General features: G+C 46.2%; 1 protein-coding gene across 5 annotated transcripts in view; it reads right to left on the bottom strand.

Moving 5' to 3' along the window:
• The window catches only part of OSMR (oncostatin M receptor), a 48,905-nt gene that overhangs the window by 5,570 nt on the left and 18,555 nt on the right, over positions 1-24,780 (bottom strand). For 4 of the 5 annotated variants that reach the window (XR_012377599.1, XM_025867369.2, XM_073890968.1 and 1 more), the window contains exons 4-15: positions 19,946-20,117; positions 17,266-17,541; positions 15,776-15,905; positions 15,067-15,218; positions 11,198-11,340; positions 10,521-10,671; positions 7,666-7,742; positions 6,522-6,744; positions 3,727-3,906; positions 2,568-2,672; positions 1,039-1,212; positions 94-261 (exon numbers count right to left, since the gene is read on the bottom strand). Coding sequence is in view for 4 of the 5 variants with exons in the window: in XM_025867369.2 (XP_025723154.1) it covers positions 94-261; positions 1,039-1,212; positions 2,568-2,672; positions 3,727-3,906; positions 6,522-6,744; positions 7,666-7,742; positions 10,521-10,671; positions 11,198-11,340; positions 15,067-15,218; positions 15,776-15,905; positions 17,266-17,541; positions 19,946-20,117 (1,951 nt within the window). In the remaining variant the exon portion in view is untranslated. The remainder of the gene's footprint in view (positions 1-93; positions 262-1,038; positions 1,213-2,567; positions 2,673-3,726; positions 3,907-6,521; positions 6,745-7,665; positions 7,743-10,520; positions 10,672-11,197; positions 11,341-15,066; positions 15,219-15,775; positions 15,906-17,265; positions 17,542-19,945; positions 20,118-24,780) is intronic. The other variant, XM_073890969.1, reaches the window with a different exon arrangement.

Here is a 24,780-nt window from a genome sequence, read left to right on the forward strand (position 1 = left end):
ACTCCTGATCTCGACAAAGCCCAGGGCAGTGTGTGTGTAATCTGTTAGTTTCCCAGCAACATCTAAGGGAAGAGTTTTGATTCAAAAACTCACAGTATTCATCTGGAGTTGTGACCTTTGTGAAAGCGCCATGGGGGCCCTCGCCAACACTGGTGTACGGGGTGACCAAAAACTCATAGAAGGATTCCGGCTGTAGGTTTTCCACGACAAATGTCTTTTGTTTTGGGTTGTCAATTCTGTATTTGCAACACACTGCATCATCTGTAATTCAAAAAAAAATCATTTTCAGGAAAAATAATTATTAAAGAGTGAGAGATCTTGTGACAGGGTTGGGCACTAATACTATTGACTCAGTGCTGTCAACATCTTAAACCAATCAAAAACTGAATCATGATTCCATCACTCTGGGTCATTGGTAAAATTTTTAGGAGATGGCAAGCAAAACAGAGCAACCACGAAACAAGGGATGCTGGTGATCCAGAAAGAGCCCACGAATCTGCGAGACACAGTAAGAGCTTCAGAGAGACTTAAAAAATACATTGTAAGAAACTTTAACAAGGTCAAAAGAAAAAAAGAAAAAGGAGTTAGCAAGAAAGTTTCATAATTGGCAGGTTAAGGAGCTGATGGTACTCAAATGCTTCCAAAAATACCACTTTGTTTTAAGTAAGTTACAATACTGACCCCTACCATCTTGCCCACTAATTTGTTGAAGAGCACGTTGGACCATAAAGGCATGCAAGAACAGGATTCAGCCTGGCCATGGTCACACATGGCCACCTTTGTTTTGTTTTGTTTTTTTATTAAAGATTTTTATTTATTCAACGGAGCACAAGCAGGGGAAGCAGCAGAGGGAGAGGGAGAAGTAGGCTGAGCTGAGCAGGGAGCCTGAGGACCCAGGGACCATGACCTGAGCCAAAGGCAAACGTTTAAGCCACTGAGCCACCCAGGCACGCCCCCCCCGCCCCCCGCCCCCGGCACCTTTCTAATAGTGGTCTTGCATAGTGAGGTCTTGAAAGAGTAAACAAACAAAACCGTCACCTGAAAGAACTGCCTTTTCAGATCCAGAGTGGCACTGCCCCGCCTTGGATTTCAGGTACACGTGGTACCCTTGTATAAAACTGGGTTGGGATTCAATGGAATAATCCTTCCAACTCAGAGTGAAGGAGCGGGAGGTCAGGTTACTCATGACCACTTGAGGGTTGTCTGAAGGAGCTAGGAAAGGAAGTTGGGGGAAGGAGAGTCATCACCTGGAAGTAGCTCCGAGCACTCAACGTAAACTGAAAGTAGAGCCACAGCCAAGTCTGGACACTGGAGGCACTTATGCCAAGTTCAGGGATTTTTCTCTTTTTCTCTGGGGGATTCGAGCCTTGACATGGTTTGTGAGGGCTGGGAAGGAGTTGGGCCATCTTCCTGTCCAAGTCTGGCCTCTCACAAGTGAAGAAAGGGACAGCCAGAGACACTCAACAGCTTGCACGAGGTCACCCAGAGGAAAAGTGAATAAAGGGTTTCTTAGACTTCCCTGTGCTCTTGAATTCTAAATAGTGTTTGACAGAAGACCCTAGCAGAGAACAGACGGAAGGGGGTATTTGAGGAACTCTAGTTCCTGGGTGGTGACAATGCCAAGCCATCCAAGTGTCACTGAAATACTCAGAGGGTGTTTATTCTGAAGGCTTCCTGAGCCTGTTTCCCACACACGTGTATGTATACCCGGTCTGTGCGCAGAGACATGCACACCAGCAACACGCCTCTAGCGTGTCTCAGATGGCTCCCACAGGTGGAGATGTGGGAGACGTGACCTGATCACTGCAAGGCAGGGGAGGTCCCAGGTGCCCAGATTTCAGTGGGATCAAATTGCCTTCTGTTGCTGGTGGAATCACAGTGAAAATTCTGGGGGGGGGGGGGTGATTTCACAATATGGGTCAAAGTTCTTAAAAACTGTAAAAGAAATGAGAAACTAAAGCCTTTTGACTCAAGTATTGTAAGACTTCATTTAAAAACCATTATTGTGGATATGGATGAATGATGGGGACTCAGAGGGCATAAGAGATTGGGCTAAGGATAAAGAAGACTGAGCACTGCAGATGGAAAGACACCTGAAGATGGATTTTATAGTTTATAGTTGAAAAACACTGTAATCATCTTAAGTGTCCACCAACAGGTGATTTGACACACGCAAACAGATACTTGGCAATGATGTAGTTAAATAATATTTAGTGACATGAGTCAAAAACTGCATAGAGTAAGATCCCATTTTTATTTAAAAATGTATATCTATACAGAGAAAGGAATACCTGGATATACATTAAATATTAACTCCGGATATTTGCCTTTGGGTGGTAAAATTAGCAATGAGTTTGTTTTCTTCTTTTGCATAACATTTTATAAATTGTCTTTAATGAAAAGGTTTATAGTTTATGATTAAAAATATTTTTTAAGACCTAATTACCAGAATAAATGGGACACTGAAAATTAGGAAAGGTGTTGAAATATACCTAAATCTACAGCTAGGATCTCTGGATCGTTCTGAACAAGTCTGCCCACGGACACATTACATGCTGTAAACTTACCCAGTTCCTGGGAGTATCCTGTTTTTTTCTCTAATAAGTAAGGAACCCTTTCTGTAGAAATTCCATAAATTCTGAAGTTGTACTGGACCCCTGGTCTGAAAGCATCTAGGGAAGAAAGGTCAACAGATTTTCAGTAACACAGTGTGACATTCTCTTTATTTCTGAAAAGGAACAGAATAAGAGATGAATTGGTGTCTCCTAAATAATTTCCTCCTTAGGGTTTCTGCACTTTATCTCCACCATCTTCCCTGCTTCCGTCGACCTTGGAGTCCTCCACTGTCTCCAGCGAATCCTGCAGGGACTGTCCTCTACACCATCCTCGCCAGCATGAGCTCTCGGATGCCCACGTGCAGGAAACCCAGGGCGGAATTCAACCAGACACAGAAAACCATTTTAAAGTCTTTTGTGACTCCAAGCCCCCACCCCCCGCCAGCAACTTGTCTTCTCTCGCCCCCAGGAAAGCCGAGCTTCTGGAAGGCTTTGCTGGCGCTTCCTCACTCCCCCCACTGCCGCACCTGCACCTCTGCAATCCACCTTCAGCCCCCGCCACACAGCCCACTGCTCTAACCAAGGGCCGCCTCACTTCCTCACTCCCCAACCGCAACTGAACGCCCTCCCTGGCCTCTGGCACCCTCTGGACACTAAGTCCCACATCTTTATCCTGGGCCCAGCAGATGGCGCTGCTGACCCCCCCCAAGCCAGGAACCTACACTTCTTTGACTTTGCTAAACTAGCAATCTTGAAATTACAACTCCAGGTTCTACATTTTTCCACTGAAAGTGAAGGAGTTGACGATTGACTCCTACAACTCCACGTCCTAAATCTCCCAAATCCCTACATTTCTTTGCTTTTGTAAAAGCACCCTAACAGTTGGGGTTATAATGCCCCTTTGCCATTCGAGACCACTGATTTCGAGGTATAAGTTCATAAAAATCATGAAAACCTATCACAGGCTTAGGTCCAGATAATCTCTGTAAAAGTAGATTGAAGGCCAAATCTTAGGCCACATCATTGTAAAATGAACTCCTAGCATCCATGCTGGATTTGTCATTTCAAAATTATTATTTAGCACAAACTAGCTGTGAGATGGTCCAGAGGTCCTAGCTGACTTGCTGCGAGGTGGATGGAACAAGATGGTAATATGCAGGGTTCTTCTTACCTGAGCTAACAACTGTGCTTGTGGTAGTAGGACCTACGCTTTTCCACTGGAGATCACAGAGCGGGCCCCGGGGATGGTCACACCACTCCACAATGTAGCCTGTGACGTTTCCGGGCTGGGGTTTCCAAGACAGAGAGAATCCATCCTCCATGCCTTTAACTCTTTCTTCTTCAACTTCTTCTATACATTACAAATAGAGCCATGCTTCAGATAAAATTAATTGTACATTTGAAAAAAAAAGTGTTTAAAGAAGAAAATCAACTTGAGCATGCACTGTCTCCAACAGTTAAGAGCCCTATCCCTTCAGTGGCTACAGAAGCTTGGGGGCGGGGTAATGTTTTCATGGGTGTTTTCCTGCCTCTCACTTCCCAGCAAATATTCACTTCTGCCCTTTGGATGCCTCTTGTGCTAATCTTCTGAGCCCAACCAGACTTCAGGCCCTAAAACAAGGGTGAGCAAACTACTTCCCGCATCACAAATCCAGCCTCCAAACCTTGCTTTATGACCCCTGAGCTAAGCAGGGTTTTTAGATTTTTAAAGAGGTGGGAAAAAAACAAAGCATACAGGATATAGAACAGAGGCCATATGATCTGCGAAGGCTAAAATATTTACTGTCTCTCCCTTTGCCCGAAGAAGTTGTTGCCCCCATGTCTGGTACTTGGTACTTTCCAAAACTCTCTGTTAAACAAGTGAATAATTGCGTCTTAATTCCCCCACACCATGCCGGCTGCTCCTGCACGGACCACTACTTCTTTGATGTTAGGGGCAGAAATTGAGTGAGAACGACAAAAGAAAGGAAGTTCGGCTATGTACTAAGTTGGATCATGTAGGGATGTGCCCAGTCCTCATGACCCAGGCTGCCACCTCAACCTATTTCATATGCCAGGGTAGTTTCCAGGCGGAAACAAGCGATATAATCTCAGTGGACTCGCAGTTCTACTGATTTCGGGCGGAGTGACCCTATACCTTGGGGGACGAGAATTTCTCCTACTTCCCGAGGCTGCCCTCACAGCCTGCCACTGTTCATAGGCTCACTCGCGTGAGAGCAGAGCCAGACCAAGGAGGGGGCCTGCAGGCAGCTGCTTAGAAAAGCAATCGAGGAGGAGCAAATACTGCATGGCACAGACTTAACATTTACTCATTCTTCATCTGCAATTTAAATTTAACTGGGCCTCCTCTATTTCCTTTGGCACTCCTAATTACCACTGGACATTGGTGTGAAAGCACAGTGTTATTAATTGTTCTAGATAATAACTAGGGGATACCCAAAGGAACATGTAGCTCTAGGTATAAGACAAAGGGTTCCCTGTGAAGGCCTTTGTATATACCACCTACAAGTCTTCCTTGTCTTCTTCCATTAGAGAAATAAATCTCTTTCACATCAACGCTGACATTTTTTCACCTTACTTATTCACACTGGCTGAAATTTCATCCCACACTCAGAATCATAACTCTTATCAAGCTGCTTCTTGAAAACTGCAAGTTATGTTTTGAGAAGTAGAGACAGAGGCAGAAAGGAGAAAGGAAATCTTTCTCTTCAGTCATTCACACTCTAGCATGAATTGGTTTAACCTTAACAGTCGGCCTCAGAGCACATCGGTGCCTTTATCCACTGTGGTGATTTAAGAATGTGGGCCACTTAAGGAAGGCCGGATAGAGCCTCACAAGGTATGGGGGTCTGAGGGCAGGGTATGGGGAAGGAAAGTACGGCTGATAGAGAAGACCCCCAACAGCCAAGAGCTCAGCAGTGTTGTTTGGATTGGGCCTCATTCAAGGCAGTCTTTCTTTTATCAGTCAGCTCCCCCAGGGTGAATGAAATGCCCACTTTTCCTCATCTTGTCCTGATGAAGACAGATTACAACTTTTCACTTTCTTTTATTATTATTTATTTTTTATTTAAATTCAATTAATTAGCCTATAGTGTATTATCAGTTCACTTTCTTTTCTAATGCAGTTTTTGACAAGCAAAGGTCATGTGAAGTAACTGCTTAGTTTTCCTTCGGTGCCACGATCCGGGTTTCTTTTTCTTACTTGACACACCGGATAGTTCTAAAAATAAATAAACCACCACCGCCCTCCGATCTAGCCCACATAACCCAAATGTAAGCCTAACCTGGAAGACCAGAGTAACCCAGCCCGCCGCAGCCCCTCGAGCAGGGCCCGGGAGGCGTCGCCGCAGGGAGCGATGAGGGGGAAGCAGTGTGCCCAGCCTCTTCCCACAGCTGTCCCAAGCCGGTAACGCAGGGGGCTCCTGACTGTACATGGAAGGTCATTTCCACCTCGTCTGGTCTCCCACAGGCTACGGGACTAGCCAGTCACCATCTTTCATTCTGTAACTTCTGCAAAGCCTTCTGGAAGGGTGATGCCAGTCGCTTCTCCTTTCATCACCTCTGGCAATGCTCATGGGCTCTTTCCGGGTGACAAAGACTGACAAAATACTTTACAATAAATGCAACCCACATTTCATAAGCTACAAAGCACGCTTGGAGCGACTCCAGCTCTCGGTGGAGACGGCTTATTGGTGTTGCATTTACTTGAGTAAACGTGAGAGAATTCTCTGAATTTGCTGAAGAATCTCGGGGCAGCCCGTGCTGGGCTGCGGCTGAACACTCATTTTTCCCACACTGAGGAGGGCTGTCCCAGGACACCTGGAGCCGCGCTTAGACCGACAGGAAAGGACGGACAGTGTTTGGCAGCTAGACATTTTGTCTCCCCGGGTTATTGCCTTTCCAGTTTGTCCATCCCTACTTAATAACATCACTGATGCTTTCCCTGAGAATCAAAACAAAACTCACTGTTTCCAGGATCTCCAGAGACTATGATGACTGAAGCAGGGGACGTGCCCACACTGTTATTAGCTGTGACGTGGATTTGGTACAAACACTGGTCAAGGTTTAGTTCTGTGCCATTGGCCGGAGCAGGAATGGAGAGGAGCTTCGAGATGGATGATCTGTCTAGATTTTCTATAACTATATTATAGAACAGAATCTTCCCATTGGCCTGCAACTTTGATAGTGGCTGAAACAAATAAGGATCATCATTTCAAAATGGGCTTTCCTCTGAAAGGAGTTTGCATGAATACTTTTTTATCTTTTCTGTCCCTGCACAGTTGTGCTCTGAGCCATTCATGGAGCCCACAGCCACCTCTGGACCATCCTCCAGGCTCAAGAGAATTCCCTGCCCACACCATCCCAAGCCCACTGCCAGGACCTGTCCCTCCAGTCAGCCCTCTCAAGGGCAGACGGTGGCCCTGGTGTGTGTGCCCCTAGGCCTGAGAATGGACTGCGAACAGTTATTTGCCCGGGTGTGGCCAGAGCCTGGACACACAGACTGTGCCCTCAGTTGAGTGCCGGGCTCCCTGCAGAGACAGGCAGCCTGCAGGTGGGAAGGAGAGCCAGGGGGCCGTGGCTAGGGGCTAACTCTCCCAGGACTGTTGTGTTTGGTTTGAAAACATGAGCTGAGGTTCTGAGAGTTCTGAACACAAACCTGGACTTCCAGGTTGCCATGAAAGGTTTAATGGGCAAGGTAGAATGACAAAATAGATTTTACTTTTTTCTCCAAATATATTTACGTTAAAGTTTTTTAGCTTGACTCATAACTCCTATATGTAAATATTGTTGAGTATCTAAATATTAATAACCTTTAAATATGGTATACGCGTCTCCACTTACACTCATGCCCTGGGCCCTGCAAAAGTTAGAGCAGGCCGGAAGAGAAGTTTCAGAGATTCGGAGCTGGCCATCTGTGGGATGAGACGTCAAGGAGGAGCAGTCCAAGCATTAGGGAGATGGTGTGGGCGGGGACTCCTCCCCTGCGTAAGACGTCCTACTGGACTCACGTTAAGACCCCCCAGCCCCCAACGCAGACTGCACCAGCATCCGGTGTCACACTGAAAGACAGTGCCAAGCAAATGCGTCTTGGGGAATCTGTGCGTATTACCTTCCAGAATAAAGTCACAACAGAATGTCCCTGCACTGACTTCACATTTCTCCAGACGTCAGGAGCCTCTGAGGGAGCTGCAATGAACAAAAGGAAAGATCACGGGTCACGCTATGTATGTGGAACAATACAACCTGTTTCGGCTTGGGTCAGACGAAGTGAGGGTGACCTGCCCTACCTGAGGCCTGCTTCTCACTTTTTCACTCTCTGTGACTTCTCCCCACTTGTCCACGGCCACATTGTTCACTCCTCACTAAGTGCACATAGTAGGTGCTCGACAAAAGGTCTGTTGCATCAAACCAAAAGTTCTTATGAACATCAAGCCTGAGCTTCCGGAAGCCACCAGGAAATTTGGGAATCATTCATCAGTTAGACCAATTGTAGGAGGTTAGTTAGATAAATCTCTCATTTGCTGAATTTCTAGGAGCAGCAGACCATGGCTACTTCCTTGCTTCATTTGCGAATGTTGCAGCGGAGGTGCACTAACGGGGAGCCCTAGGGGCTGGTGGCACTCTGATGTGTGTTCGTGATCTCACAGTGGCTGGTCCTCCCGCCAGTCCCCTCGCCTGGGCACCCGCCTTGATCCCCTCCACAGGGAAGGCCACAGCCCCTCCTCCTCCTGCTCCATTCTCTGCCAGCTCCTGGCCTGCCTGGGGAAGCTGCCTGCCTGTTGGGCCCTCAGGGCACCTGCTCATTCCTTGACCACATTGTTCTAGAAAAGCCTGTATTTACCGCCAGCAAACTGTAGGACAAGTGATTTGTGATTTGATGCAAAACATCTCAATGCAAGAAGAATTGTTTTGGAACATAACACAAAGATTTAGCTGATTTATCAAAATATAGTGTACTGTGCCCAATAATTGAAATTTAAGTAAGTCCCTTTTTAGTTGCTGACACTTTCTCCTCAACTAAAGATGACCGTATATTTTTAAAAATGTATTGAAGCAGATTTCAATTTGCTAAATAATCCACTGGAGAAGCCAATACTCAATCAAAAACTTACTGAAATACTCAGAAACGACATGGGACTCTAAGCTCAATGCAAAATCTTCAGCTGGCTTGGAAGTCTCTCTTTGTGAGGAGAGTGTTCTGTATTTGGGTCAATACAGTTTCTACTGTGTTTCTACTGGTGGCATTTCTGTCCGCTCGCTATGATTACACTGCAGTATGGTTCTAATACACATACACATCGACCTTTCCAGCATCAAGCAAAGTGTTGTCAGAGGGAAAATATATATATATACACACACAGATTCACCATCAGTAGCTTCATCTCATTCTCTTGTTATTATCCAAAGCAAAACTTATTATTTTCAGATTTTTTGCACTAAAAGAAATGCAATTTACTGAAAACTCTATCCTTCTGCCATTTTCCTTTTCCACTTAATTTTAGTTATAATGTTGGAATAAATTCAAAAAAAAAAGAGCAGTATCATTAAAGTAAAAATTCTTTAATAAAACACAACTGAGGAGGATACCACATTACTGTTAGGAACAGAGTTTTTCTACAGCAGGGATTCTTGAGGATTCTTTCTCTAGAAAAAAATTACCGGAGGCCCCGGGGAGCAGAGGCGGGGCGTGAGGTTGGGTGGGAACACCAGACATGGAGGGGAAAAGGCTGCTGAGCACAACCAGTGACCAACCCATGTGTAGGCTCGTAGGAGCTGTCCTTGTCACCCCTCAGCTCCAGTCCTCATGAGGAGAAACAGAAAGAGTCCTGCCAGCCTACCACACACGAAGAGAAGGTGGAATAAAGTAAATACAGAGACTCCTTCCTTTGGCAGTAGAAGAGCCAGGATTTGAATGGGCAAGATCTCAAGGCTGTAATAACATCATTGAGAGACAGAACACACAGAATCCGGTTCTGGTTAAGGGTGGAGCTCTGGAGTCAGGGGCCCTGGGTGGGGGGTCACAGTCAACAGCTCTGTCACTTACTGGCGAGGCCAATGACATCACTGATCCCCTGTGTGCCTCGGTGTCCTCAGTGTCCTCATCTATAAAGCAAGGAGGACTACCCATTGTGCCTCCTGCCTGCCGTGAGACGTCAAAGAGAAAAACACAGCGGATGCTGTGAGCCATGTGAGGCACTCAGTGAGGGCTAGCCACCATAACTGTCATGACTGGTGTCTCTGCCCCTCAGGAACTCCGCAGACTGGGCAGGTCTCTCCGATCTACGGGCGCAGCTCGCCTCCTCTGTCAACTGGGCAACAATGATCATTTGTTGTTTTGAATTGGAAAGAGATGAAAGCAGGGCTGGGCCAGCTCATCTCTGCAGGCCTGTTGGAGCTGTAAGCCATAGTTATTAGTGATTTGTCAGAAAAACTCATGTTTCAGCCAGTGGTGAGGAAAGTCCCACTGCAGGAACGATCGAGAGGACTCAACGGTTCACTGTTGGTGAACAAACGACGTATCAATAAAAATTAAGTTTCCAAATATCATTCCATATCCACACATAGCCTGAAGCTGTTTGGTATGAGATCCATGCTTTCCTTGGCATGGACACTACTGTTTGTCCCTAGTCCTTAATTTTAAAAGTCTACACTGATTTACGTAGCCCCGGGGCCAATGGGGATCCAGCAATACCAGTAGCTTATAAGCCACTTTGGCAAAATCAAAGATGAGAGAGGAAATGTATAAAAGAAAGAACACTGATTGATGCATGTTTGAGGTGGATGTCTTCCCATTCACATGTCGTTAAGCATTTAATTCAGTTCTTTTTAAAAAGATGGTATTCAGTCTCTGTTGCAATATGTTCCCCTTAATTTTGGGTACAATCAAAAGCTCTCAGGGAAACCAAGCCATCTCCCATGAGTCAGTTTAGATCCTTGAGTTAAATAGCAGGGAGCTGAACATACCAGCTTCAGCTGTGGTGAAGTTCTGACGAGTCCATTCACTCCATTTCCAGAAGTGGTTGGCATTAGCACAGCGTACTTGGGCCCTGTACTCTGTGTCTGGCTTCAGGCCACCGAAGAGCTGCTTACCATCCACCTCGACGGAAACGTTGCGCTTTTTCAAAGAAAGGGAGGGAGGGAGGGAGGAAGGAAAAGAAGAAACGAAAAGAAAAAAGGAACCAAGAAGAAAGAAGCAGAAGAAGGAACACAGAAGACAGGTGTAGTGGTGAGCATACTTCATAGCAAAGTCAAATCATAGCATGGTACATTCTGATTTGAGGTAAGACTACTTCTTCTTTAGGCCCTCTGCCCAACTCTAAAGTTTGTGATTAATTTCATAAACTTTAATTTTTAAACAGATTACCCTTACCATTTGAACCCACACAGAAATAAGATTTTATATTTTTAATTAGTTAATTATTTTTTTATTAGTTTCAGAGGTAGAATTTAGTGATTCATCAGTTGCCTATAACACCCAGTGCTCATTATATCATGTGTCTTCCTTAATGCCCGTCACCCAGTTATCCCTGCCCCCACCCAGCTCCCCCAGAAATAAGATTTTAAAGAGGTTTTATTCATTAGTCTCTCTGTTCAGGACATAAAGGGATTTTTGAAAATAGAAAATTAAGCAGCATTCTTACTTGTATTACTTCTCCTTCACCATAGAGTTCAACCTGGCACAGCAGTGTATAATAATTACCAGTGGTATGAACCTTCCAGGTCATGGTGGCATTTGTGGCGCTTACATCTGTAAACAGTACACTAAAGGGAGCCATTGGGTGCACTGTCAAAAAGAAAAAAAAGAGGGAAACAAAGTGAAAAGAAATTCAAACATAAATCCAAAAAGACTTTGGCAAACAGCGGTTCATGTCTTCATTTATTTATTCAGTGGTATTTTTTTCTTGTTTCTTTTTGAAAAAATGGCAAATGAAACTGGACTTATAGCCAAGATGGAGTAAGCCGACTAAAGCTTTTCTCTCTCACCAGATTATATGAGAAATTCTGAACAAAACATAAGAAGAAACTACCAAGGATTCTTAAAAATTCAACAAAAGCAGGCAGATTGTGAAGGGGAATCAAAACTTGGAGAAGTGGCTCATGGGGAGAGTATAAAAGAACCCAGAGTCTAAACAAAATAACATCAACAATGTCAAAGGTACAACCCCAAATTATTCCACATACAAAAACCCAGAACATGTCACCAATTTCCAAGGGAAAAGAAAATCAACAATCAATCAAGATGTCCCATGTGACTTTAAGAGAGATCCAGGTCACAACAGTAAACACATTTGAAATGAATAGAAGAGAAACGCTTCTCAGCAGAATAACAGAAACTATTTTTTTTAAATCAAATGAAAATTTGGAACCAAAAAATGTATTATCTAAAATGAAAAATGGACTGGATGAGGTTCAGGTCTTGAAAAGACAAAATAAGCACTTCCCATTCTGTCTGTCCCCCTGAATCGAGTCAATACAGTCCATGGAGCATTCTCAAATGCTCTATTTGCGAACTCTGAAAGTAGACATCAGCAGGCAGGTTGGAGAAGACCAGAATGTGAAGTATTGCTGTGCAGGCAGTTGGAGGGTAAAGGAAGACATATGGGTTATAAAGCTTCTGCATTTTACTTAAAGTGGAAAATACTAACTCTAAGAAAACTGTGAAAGAGGGGCGTCTGGGTGGCTCAGTCATTAAGCGTCTGCCTTTGGCTCAGGTCATGATCCCAGGGTCCTGGGATCGAGCCCCAGGTCAGGCTCCCTGCTCAGCGGGGAGCCTGCTTCTCCCTCTCCCACGCCCCCTGCTTGTGTTCCCCCTCTCACTGTCTCTCTCTGTCAAATAAATAAATAAAATCTTTGGGAAAAAAAAGAAAAAGAAAACTGTGCAAGATTAGTAAATATTGTAATCTCCAGAGGAAAAAAACAGGAATACAAAGAGGTGTAGGCAAAAGTCAGTAGATAAATTAAAGTGGAATACTAAAAAAATATTCAAATAATCCCAAAGGGGGCAGTATGGGAAGATCAGAGGAACAAAAAACAGAGGAAACAAATGGAAAATAAATAATAAAATGGTAGGCTTGAGTCCAGCCGTAATTGATAATTATGTCAAATACAAATGTCCCAAACACACTGACAGAAAGAGAAATTGTCACTCGGGAGAGAAAACGAAACCAGTCATGGACCTGCCTTCAGAGTGCAACAATAGGGGAACAAACATGAATCGATAACCACAAAACTAAATGTGACATTGAAAGTGGGGTGACCACAGTGAAGGTGTAAAAGGCCTTTTTGACCTAAAAGATGGAGTTCTAGAAGTCCCTATCTGGAGGCTTCATCTCTATCTCACTATCCATAAGCTGATGACTCACAATTCTAATTCTCTATCCCAGACTTCTTCCACGCTCTCCAAACTCTATATGCAACTGTCTCCTCAACACCTCCACCCCAAACCTGACACGGCCAGAACAGAACTCTAAGCCCCCGCTCAGAGCTGCTCCTCCCCAATATCCTCCCCACTCTGGAAATAGTTCCAATATTAGCTCAATTGTTTAGGCCAAAACCCTAGGAACCATCCTAAATTCCTCTTCCCTTATAACGCACATGCCTTCCCCAAGTCCGTCCTACCAGCTCTATCTCAAAGCGAATTGAGAATATGACCACTTCCCACCAACTTCGTCCATCACTCCATCTGGTGCAAAGGCTCTGCCCGATGACTGCAACAGCCTCCCAGCCAACTCCCTGCCTCCACCCTCGCCCCTGACAGCCCAGCCCGAGCGATCTCTCCCCATGGCGCAAGTCACACCACTCCTCTGTCCCGATGAACACCTCCTAAAACAACCAGTGAAGACCATCCCCTTCATTCCAGTTACTGCGCCACTGACCAGGACACTCCAATCTCCTTTCTCTCGCAGTGTGGGCACTCTGAAACAAGCCAGAGCTTGTTCCCATCCCATGACCTTTTCAAATCCTATTCTTTTTGCTTCAAATGCTCTTGCCCCAGACGTTTTCTGCTTCTGTCTCAGTCTACAACCGCCTCATCCTAACTGAAGCGGCATCTGGCATTCTCCACCACATTACCCGAGTTGACCTGCTCCATAGCACGTATCAGTCCTTGAAATACTGTGTGTGTCCACGCCCCACTCTCACCCCCTCCCCCAACACACTCTCACATACAAGTTCATACAGGGCAGTTACCCAGTTTTGTTCACTGCTGCGTCCCCAGTGCCCGCTACGGTAGGAGGCACTCTGCCATTATCTGGCTGACTGAGTGGCGGTTAAGCTGAAATCTAAAAGATGTGTAGGAATTAAGAATGTAGAAGGTGAAGGATGACCGTTCTAGAGAAAGGGAAGATGTGTAAAGATTCTGCATTTCATAAGAGAGAAAACACGTGGTCAAAACATAGGAAGAGATATTCAACTTTAGGGATGTGTAGATCAAAACCATCACAGATACCATGGTATACCCAGGAAACTGACAGAATGACAAGGGCAACCATGCCAGCGTGGGGAGGCTGTATGAATTCAAGGGCCGGGGTACGATTGGCACAGCCCCTTTGGAAAACTATCTGGCTTTGTGTCTAAAGTTGCACATTCACATTCTCTATGTCCTCACCAATTCCACTCTGGGGTATACACTCCGGAAAACAAAGGTAGGCCAGTCCTACATCCATAAGGCTCATATTAGCACTGTACCCAAGAGCAAAAACCTTGATACAATCTGAAAAACCATCAAAGGAGATGCCTGACCAAAGTACCATAGATCTACACAATGAAATACTTCACGGCAGTGAAAATCAACGGACTATAACGATACTCAATAATAAGGGTCAATATCAGTAATTTAATACCACATAAACGGTAATTACTAAATTATCACATATGGCTTGATGTCTTTTATATACATTAAAACCAATCAAAATAAAAACATAGTATTTTTAGGATGACATTAGAAATGAGAATACACACACCTATACATACACACACACATTCCAGATTTAAATCTGTAATTATCTTGGCGGAAGGAGCAGCGTGGGGGGGCTGTGGGATGGGAGATGAAGTGAGTTACTGTCAGAGTTCTAGTCTGAAGGTGAGTAGTAAGCATGCAGGTGCTTATTACATTATCAAAACAAACAAATAACAGGGGACCGTGGGCCATGCATGCATCCATGAAGAGAAGTGTGGCATCAACAAGAGTTATAAATTAAAACTTAAAAAAAAATGATTATTTATTTGAGAGAGGTGGAGAGAGAGAGAGAGAAGCAGCACATGCACACATGAGCAGGGGGTAGGGGCAGAGGGAGAAGCAGACTCCCTGCTGAGCAGGGAGCCCTAGACCCCTGGATCATGACCTGAGCTGAAGGCAGACACTTAACAGACTGAACCACCCCGGCGCCCCTATGTTAAAACTTTCACTTAGGATGTGAATTAGGCAAAAATGTACAGCACTTCCTTGATCACACAGTGTGTCACACAACAACGAGTTTGAAACCACAGCGGGCTCTGACCCTAGTCTCACCTCGATGAGTCAGGTTAAAAAGAAGGTGAACACTTCTCTTTCTTAAGTAGTTTTCAGCGGTGAGTGTGAAGTTATACATTTCTTGGGACTCTGGAGCTACTTCCCAACTACACCAGCTTTTGTGTTTACAAAGTGTCTTTTTCCCGGAAAATCTTAAAAAAAATAAAACACAAAACAACAGTTTCAGGGTTTACACTTTTGTCAACGCAGAGATGTATCCCTACACTCAGGGCACACTCAGTGGCTTTCTAACTACGTGCCACGCGCTGGCGTTGATCCCCCGTCATCAACAAATGCTGTACTGAAAATATTGTTGCAACAGATTCGATTTCTGTGGTGAAACGTGTAACGACGATGGATCACTGCCTGCGCCCCTCCACCAACATGGGGGGGGGAGACTACTCTTTATTTTAAATATTCTTAAAAAGTTAGAAATTAGGTAGACCCAGATCACCCGATGGAACCATGTTCACATCAAGATTCACCATTAACGGGCTTTCTTATCATTTTTACGTGACGTTTTCTTTTCACAAAACTCAGGTGGAAAGTATTGTACAGTTGTGACCATGGAGAGATTTCCTCCTGACTCTGGCCGGGTGGTTGTCAACTATTTGTTCACATTTTCCCCAGCCTCTAAATGCGGCTCTTGTCGTCACAAGCGCCTTAAACAAGGAGGAATCGGTCAGGAAGGCAACCAGAGCTAACTTACGATTCAAATAAAGTATAGCTTTGGGAAAGCTGTTTGAGCAAGCCAGTGTCACTCCTGGGATCCCAAGTACAGTTCAGTGTCGTGAGGTCCTGGGTTTCACAAGAAAAATCCTTGGGCTCCTCAAGGACTTCTGTCCATACAAAGAAGAAAACAGATGAAAGACCTCGTTAAATCCCTTTATTGAAAGACAAGGAAAACGGGAAGCTCCTTTTGGGTCTGAGGCCACAGAGTCACTCTGAATGATAAAAACATCACACCCGCACCTCCAGAAAGTCACAGTTCAGGCACCTCCTCCCTTCTCCCTTCCCTCGTTCATTTTCTGAGGCCTCAGCTGCCGGGGTGTGGGCGCTGTGCAGGGGTCAGCAGTGTGTCCGGGGAGTTGTACCCCCAGGGCCTGCTAGGGGGCACTCAACACCTATCCCTGACTGTCAGACGAGTGAGCGGAAGAATGAATGAATGAATGAACAAACGAAGTCAGTGTTGCCCACTGTGTCAGCGCGGAAGCTGGGGCTCGCAGGCAGCCTCGGGGCTATTCGGCTTGGGATGCCAGGAAGTCCGAATTGGGGGACTGCTAAGCTGGGGCAGCAGGACGCTGAGAGTTCCAAGGAACCGGCAGCAAGCACCTCCGAGCCCTGGGCTCCCTGCGGCTCTCAGAAGCCACGCCCCGGGGACAGCGGCGGCAGGTGTGCGGCAGCCCGGAGCCCGCCTGGGCCGAGAAGCAGGAGGGACGGGAGGGAGCGGGCTCAGATGTTGCCCGACCTACAGTTCAGGGGAAGGCAGGTCTCCTGACCACATGCAGGAGGGCCCTGGGCACGGGCACACAGTCCTCCGTAAAAGGTAAAACGTTCCCCCTCCCCTGTTGCCAGCCACCGAGGCGCGTGACCGTTTCCTCGCCGGCTTCACAGTGGGGATCCATTTGCTGGATTGCTAGCGTGTGCGGCGCCGGTGTCGGGGCCCGACCTGTGGGTGTTCATTCACCCTCAAACAACCAGTCCCCGGCCTGCTTCACAGAGAAGGAAACGGGCTCGGAGAGGCCGGGAAACTTGGCCAAGTTGGCACGCCCGGGCGCGGGAAGAAGATTCGAACCCAGGTCTTCTGGGCACAACACTGGCTGCCTCCCTGGGGTCCGCGGCCCTGCCATCTCTCCCCCCCACCCCCCCACCCCCCCCCCCCCCCCCACCCCCCATCTTGCAGTCCTGCCAGCATGGCTGAGGTGAGACAGGGCCCTTCCCAGTGGTCTAGGAAATGACCCGAACTTTCTCCCCTTTAATAACCTTGGTTTCTAGGAATAAAATTGTCAATAAGGACAAGACAACAACAGGAAATCCCGCAAGTATTGCTTCAAGGTATCTCTTCCAGAGTCTCTCCTAGAAGACTCGGGAGACAAAAGAAAATCCAGACCATGGATGGAAATGTTTACTTGTCTTCTGGGAAAGGAAATTCCATCTATTCTAAGAAACGAGAAGAGCACAGAGCATGTGCACACTTACTTGACACAAAGAGAACGATGCCCTTTATACTGTCTCCTTGGTCCCCCTTACAATAGATATTTGTCCCGGTTTCCCTAATGAAAGCAACATGATTCAAGTTGAACACGGAGACATTTGGCTCGAGCTGTTCTCCCTGCATCCGTACGCCTTCCAAATAACAGGATATGTTATTTTGCTGGCTCCTGGAAACGTAACAAATGGTGACATTGGAGCCTTCTTCCACCAGCTTATCTTTAGGGAAAACGAAGAATGGGTCGTGTCCAAGAGAATTCTGTACTACAAAAAACAAAGAGACAGCTCAGTCAGAACCTCACTCAAACTTCAAACCAGCCCCTCTGGTCTTCCTCTCAACGATAGCTTCAGCCTCTTCCACCCGCTGCGGAAAAGAGGAGCCTAAATTTCTTGGCAAACCTATAAAGTTCGGTGCCTGCGCAAACACTCCTTCCTACAAGGGCTCCTATTGTTAGGCGAAATGCTGCTGGGGCTCTTACTACAAAGACAGCGCGTCCTGTCACCCTGGGATTAGGCGTCACTACTCCTTGGCTTATGACATGGCCACAACTGCTCTCTATGGGCCCAAGCCCCAACGGAGGCTCTGCGTTCTCTCTTTCCACCTGACATCACCCACACAGCTAGGACTGACTGAGCCCAAGTTCACTCATCCAGCAGGTGGCCAAGCCACATTCCCACCTGCCAGGTCTGCCCATCTGCACGGCCACGTGTCCCCTCCACCCCCCCCACTTTTTTAGGGTTTTTTGAATTAATTAATTAATTAATTTGAGAGAGAGAGAGAAAGAACGTGAGCAGGAGGGGCAGAGGGAGAGGGAGACAGAATCACAAGCAGACTCTGTGCTGAGTGCAGAGCCCCACTCGGGACTCGATCCCACAACCCTGAGATCATGACCTGAGCTGAAAGCAAGATTCAGACGTTCAACCCGCTGAGCCGGCCAGGCGCCCCCCACGCGTCCCTCTTAATCTCTACACTGTACTATTGACCACATCTCTGCCCACCTTCTCGGAAATGCCAGTCACTCAAATATCTCCTTTTCTCTCGTCTCTCCTTCTGTATGACCGTCAGGGTATAAGAATCCTCAGGGGTCTCCCATTTCAAGCCCTCCCCGAGCCTCCCTCCCACCCCGAGGACCCGCTCCTCCACCCTTGGCCTCCGTGAAGGAGCGGCCTGCGCTTACTGCTCGGCTCCATCGCTCCTGCTCACTCAGCCGGCCGTGGTCACCGAAACTGACACCCCCCCCCCCCGTCACCCCTGCTGCGTGGCCTGGGCAGGGGGGCTTTTTTAAAGGTCCCAGGTGATTCTAATGTGCAACCATGGCTGAGAACCAGTGTTTGGGGGCCAGGAATAAACAGTCAGGTTTTCCATTCATTCTTGAGTTAGTTTGGAGGTTACAGATTTGAGAAATCTAGTCCATTTTATCAAAGCTGTTTATAATGTTGTTCTCTCTCTTACTGTCTTTTCAGTCTGTTTTTTTTTTTTTTTTCCTGTGTGTTCTTCTGTCAGCAGTAGGATGTAATGTGAAGAGGGGGGCCCTCTGGAGCCAGGTTGGTCCGGGCTAGAGTTCTGGCTCTACCACTTAGTGGCTTGATGACTTTGCATGGGTTCTTTAAGCTAACTGTACCTCAGTTTCTTCATCTGTGAAGTGGGGACAAGAATAATACATATTTCAAAGGGCCGATTTGAGGGCTAAATTAATATGTAGAGTGCTTAGAACATGACTAAAATGCAGATTTAATTCTATTAGCAGTATTAAACTAATCACTAGGCTACTCATGGGTTAATAATGTGCTATCAGTTTGACCTAATCGATTTGTATAAACACTTAACAAAGGAATGGTTCTATTGGCAGGAATTTCCAATTATCTGGCAGGGTGTATAAATTGAGAGAGCCAAATGCCATTGCTTTAGAACCAACCAGCCTATAGTTTAAATGAAGCATAATAAACTGTGGCAAAATCCACTCTAGATTTTAATTATAACAAAATTAAATTATCGAAATTAAGAGATATGTAAAACATATTTATCCATAATCTCATTACTCAAATGAAGACTTGATTTTGTTTTTCCGTATTTCACCCCTTCTCTCTACATTAGGGGTTGGCAGGCTATGGCCCGTGGACCAATTCTAGCTTGCCATCTGTTTTTGTAAATAAAGTTTTATTAGAACACAATTCTCATTAGTTTACATATTGCTTAGGACTGCTTTCCTGTTACAGTGGCAGAGTTGAATAGTCATGACTGAGACCAATAGGGTCTGTAGGGCCTAAAATATTTCCTATCTTGCCCTTCACACAAAAGCTTCCTAACCTCTGCTCTAGGTGCAGACACATTTTGTCTTATTCTAGTAAAAACGTATGTACAATTTATGTCCTGCTTTGTCCTCTTAGCATTCTATAATAAACACGGGTCCCCGGTTTAGAAAATAAATACAAAATCGTCTGAATTTACATAATTGTCTCTAAGAATAAATTCTGAGGCAAAACCATAGACGTCTGTCTCCTGGTGGCAAGTTTCACACCCATACTTTTTAGTTCCAAGGGAAGACAAAGAAAAATAATGTTGGTTTCTACTCAGTCTCCTCAAAAGAGACTTCTACTATTTGACTATTGATCCCCAAATAATATTAAATATTCAAACTTTTAACTCTTTTATCACCTCCCTTCTTACCATGTACTTCCTCCCACGAGCTCCAGTTGCTCCAGAAACTCTGCTCGGGGGTCTTGGCATCATCCACCGCACTCCTCATTCTTATAAAATGTTTTGCACATTCCAAGGGGAGCTTGGATTCCCAGCTCCAGTGCAGAACTTGGTTCCACTTCACAGTGGTGCTATAGTTCTCCTAGAAAGAAAGAGAAAAACTTGGAAACATGGAGCCATGCCGCCCTGGAAAATGCCTTGACTAGAGTTACCCCAAAGCACACACCTGGGAGCCCACTGTAGCTCCCAAACATGAGCAAGTGCGGTGCATCCCTAACCAGCCAGTTCCCCCCGGTTTGATGTTGCAGCAGAACCTTCCACAGCCTCCTGTCTTTTGAAAGCTCATCTCCCACCCCTATGGCCCTCTGATTCCAGGGAGCTTGTGGGGAGCAAGTGAGAGAAAACTGAAGCTACTCAAGTCTTGGGGGGAAGAGATCAAAGTCAGAAGGTAGGCACAGGGCTCGTCACACAGAGCCTGCTAAGAAAATTTCTGCAAACTAGATAATTAATTGAGTCATTCTTTAAAAATAAGCAAGACTGATGAGTATTTTCTTAATAATCATTTTTAGCCATGGTCAGATCAAGTTGGTCAAATCTCAGTAGAGAGGGCAGTCCTTCATGGTACCCAGGAGGACCGGTGGCTCTCAGAAGCCAGTAGAAGGATCTCCATGAGGCCCTTGGGCTTTGTTTTCTGTCTGGTTTGGTTTGGTCTCTTATCTTTGCAGATATGTGGCCAAGAGGCCATATCCTCTTCTTTGAGCTCCACCTGTTAGAATCTGTAGTCCCAAAAGAGGTCAAGCACACAAGAACGTCTTACACGGTACTCTTGGGAAGCTTGTCCAAGTTGAACTGCAACTGGCCTTCCCTCACAGAATTTTTTTTTTTCAAGATTTACTTTAGAGAGAGAGAAGGACAGAGTGTGCGAGTAGGGGAGGGGCAGAAGGAGAGAGAGAATCTTAAGCAGGCTCCATGCTCAGTGTGGAGCCCGACCTGGGGCTCGATCTCACGACCGTGAAATCATGACCCGAGCCTAAATCAAGAGTCGGATGCTTAATCGACTGAGCCACCCAGGCACCCTTCCACACAGCCTTTCATCTTGATCTTTCTAAAGTTCTGGTATTTTCTTTCTCGAATTCAGTAGGCTTCAATGGCTCCTTTACACCTTACCCTGTCAGCCATCTACATTCTGACTCCAACCCACCTCTCACTCACAGGAATCTCCTGTCTGGACACAGTGGTCTACCTTGCACTTGGGGAACAGCTTTACGCCTTTACACCTCAGTGTTGGCTCACACAGTGTCCCTGGCTTAATGCCCCCACACTTCCTCTGCACTGGGACTTCGTCCAGGCCACACCCATCCCTGCCTCCCGCGGAGCCCTCCTGCACACCGGGCGTAGTCGTTGCCATTTCATCTGTGGTTGGGTTGTGTCCCTGGCTGGAGCATGGTCCCAAAAGAACGGGGACTGGGCTTCATTCTTCTTCACATCCTGCCTGGCTCCAGGCACTCAGCCTCCTTGGTGGGCCCCTCCAGGACACTTGCTCTCTGCCCCCACTGCGGGGGGGCAGAAATACCAACAAGCCAGCCAACCAACCAACCCAGAAACTATATCAATAATGGCGACCTTACTGTCAACAAGCCACAGTCTGGGTTTTACCTCCTGCCTCTCTCTGGAATCTAGCCACTTTTGTCATCCCCAGTGTCACCAGCCACTCCGGGTCCCTCTCCACTGGACCCACCCTAGCCCCCTTCATACTGGTAATGCTTTGCCTTCTCCAGCTTCCCCACCTGTTCTCCACTGTGAGCCAGAGTGGACTTTTCAAACACTTCCAACCTGTCCTTCCTCTTCTTTTTATGGCTCTCAGGATAAAACAGAAAACCGAGCATGACCTCCGGCGTCCTGGGTGGTCTCTCCCGGGGCCATGCCTGCCCCTCTGTGCTCCGGACTTTCAGGCCTGGGAGCTCACAGCCCTTCCCTCAGCGCCTCAGCTCACATCTGTGGGCTCTTCCCAGAATATTCTTCTCCACCCTCCCTTCTAAATTAGCGTCTAAACCTCTTTCTTGTTTTGGCTCAAACAGTGCTTCTTCTTAAGTTGCTGGAGAAGGTCCAACCTTAGCGTAACCCCACAATACCTTGTCAGCAACCATCACTGCACATCCCCCATTTGGGACACTCTCGTCTGTGTGTTGTATCTCCTCATTCCTGCTCAGCACTGACAGACCTACGCCTTGAATAATGGCTGGACCCAGGCTCCCAGTCTCAAGCTATGCGCGCAATGACTTCATCAGTTCATTAATAGGCAGCGGGCTCTATTTTTCTCAGACACTACTCGTGTGGATCCTGTCTAACTACAAACTTGTGCTTTGTGCTGTTCACAGCCTTGTCATGGAGGAGATAAAACTTTCCTTGAATGCATCAATTCAGTGATTTTTTTTTAATGTGATGAATTATGTTTGGGCTGTTTTCATTCACTGAAGTGGCAAGTTTCATTTGGCAGACACTAGTAAGTCATAAGAAGTTGGCACATCCATCTCTACAGAAGTCCAAGTGAGGTCACTGATTCATTCCTGAGGCGAGCACAGATCCCTGGCAGACTCGGCTCCTGGCCTCCTTCGGCCACTGACAGGATGAGAAAGCAAGTGGCTAGAGAGGCCGAGGGCAGAACTGGGCCCAGGTGAGGCCATGTGGTGCGGGCAGGCAGGTAGGCGGGTGGCTGCCAGCAGGCCTCTGCGTGGCCCGCACTGTCTGGGAGGTGGCTCAGGGTCCCCAGCCTGGCTGCAAGCACTTGGACCAGGATGCTCCTCCTTGGCTTGTTTAGGCACATGATCATCCAAGGCAGGAGTCCTGAAAGCTGCCCCTTCTCAGCATGCATGAAAGTGCGCTGTCAGCCTTGCATTATGAGAAACTGCCTTGTGAAAGGGACATTGTGCTCTAGACAGAAGCAGTCCCCCTTGGCTGGCTTTCTTCCCCTTAACTGGAGGGGGATCTCACGTCTCTCCTTGACTTTAGACCTGGGAGGGTCAGGCAAGGGCTGCTCGTGGTATCATCTGTTCTGGGAGGCATGGCCACTGATGACCTGTGGCCGTCACCCATGTCTGGGTATGTGGGTGAAGGAGGATACCGTCCTGGTTGGCGACCTTGACTAGCACAACCCACCTCTCTGTGCCTTGTGTTTCTGCTCTCCCCAGTCAGGCTGGGCCAGGTGATATGGGGACAATACACTGGACAAGGCAAAACTCTAGTCTCGAAGATCTCGAGCCTTCGTAGGTTACAGAAGCAGGTTTCACAGGCTGCTCTACCCTGAAAAAAGAACCCTTACACGAATCAAAGGTGAAAAGAGATACGAACAACTGCCTGTTAGAAAAATAAACAATGGGATCCACTTGGTGTAGGGTTAGCGTTACTTCTGCTAATGGTGTTAAGTACTAGTTTTTCATGAATTCTTTCAGCATTTTCCTCAAACTTCTTTTTCTTAGACAACTAGCCTCAATATGACCTTTGTGCAATATTTTATTGGGTCCAAATCAACAACCAGTGAGTGCATCCATCAAAAATATCAAAATATGGGGGCACCTGGGTGGCTCAGCTGGTTAAGTGTCTGACTCTTGATTTCAGCTCAAGTTGAGCCCTGCATCAGGCTCCACACTGGGCACATAGCCTGCTTGGGATTCTCTCTCTCCCTCTGCCCCGCCCCTGCTCACTTGCATGTATTCTCTCTTTCTCTCTCTCTTCTCTTAAAAAAAAAAACATATTATATATATATATATATATATATATATATATATATGAAAGTAGAAAATGATTAGTATGAGTTCCAGTAGTGGGCAGATGTGCTGATGGTGGAAAGTGAACAGCTGTACATGAGCAATGCTATTGCTTAAAATCAGAACACTAAACAACTCTCACTGTGGCAAACGACTCTTGGCTGAGTGGAATGGCAGATCTGGCATCAATCCTAAATTGACAGAGTCAGAGTTATACTTACTTTAGGCCTCTCACTCAGATCTCAAATGCAATCATGAATATGGAAAGTAACTGGAGACTTCAAAATGAGTAGCATTTATACTTTACTAAAGGAACTAACCATTCTGAATCCCTTGCCCACGCTTCTAGTGCCTGAGAGAAAGGTGGTCTTTGGTTGAACAAATGGAGGTCCCCAGCAGTGACACATCCCCGTGTTTCCCTTCACACCAGACAAATTCTCTGTTCCCCTTCAATGAGAAAACATTCCACAGTGTTGTCCTTCAACATCCCGTGATAATGAATGAACATGATGTGTGGGTAGATTATTAAGGTTCCCCAGACCATAAGATGGAAATTGAAAGAAGCCACCACAGCGTCTCAATGCACGAGATGGAGAAGCATCAACTAACGGGACACAACCGTGGTTTGAACCAAGACAAGTGAAAAATCTATACCAAAGAATTCCAAGGCAAAATGATTGTGAAATGAAGGATTTTCATTATTTAATTTGCTGTAGAAAAAGCCACAAGTGAGGCAACAAAGGACATCTTAATTTACTCCCCAACATGGTGGGTCCAGGAAGAACCTCTTTGCTGGACAGAACACACAATGCTTAGATGCAACCTTCCTTGTATTTCAGCACAGTATGAAATACATGGTAAGAAACGGACAGGAAGCCACACCAGCAAGAAGAACATTGCCAAACAATTATATCTTATTTAGGAAAATGTCTGGTGGACAGGGAAGAAAGAGGGAAGAGAAAAAATAAGGTTGGTGTTCGTGGATTTTTGAATCTAGGACAGGCCCAGTAGCCTACTTAGGGGATAGAGCAGAAATGAGGA

This window comes from Callorhinus ursinus, unplaced genomic scaffold (assembly GCF_003265705.2).
Source record: "Callorhinus ursinus isolate GAN/ISIS: 27379988/994484 unplaced genomic scaffold, GSC_fseal_2.0 scaffold3, whole genome shotgun sequence".
Classification (NCBI taxonomy): Eukaryota; Metazoa; Chordata; class Mammalia; order Carnivora; family Otariidae; genus Callorhinus; species Callorhinus ursinus.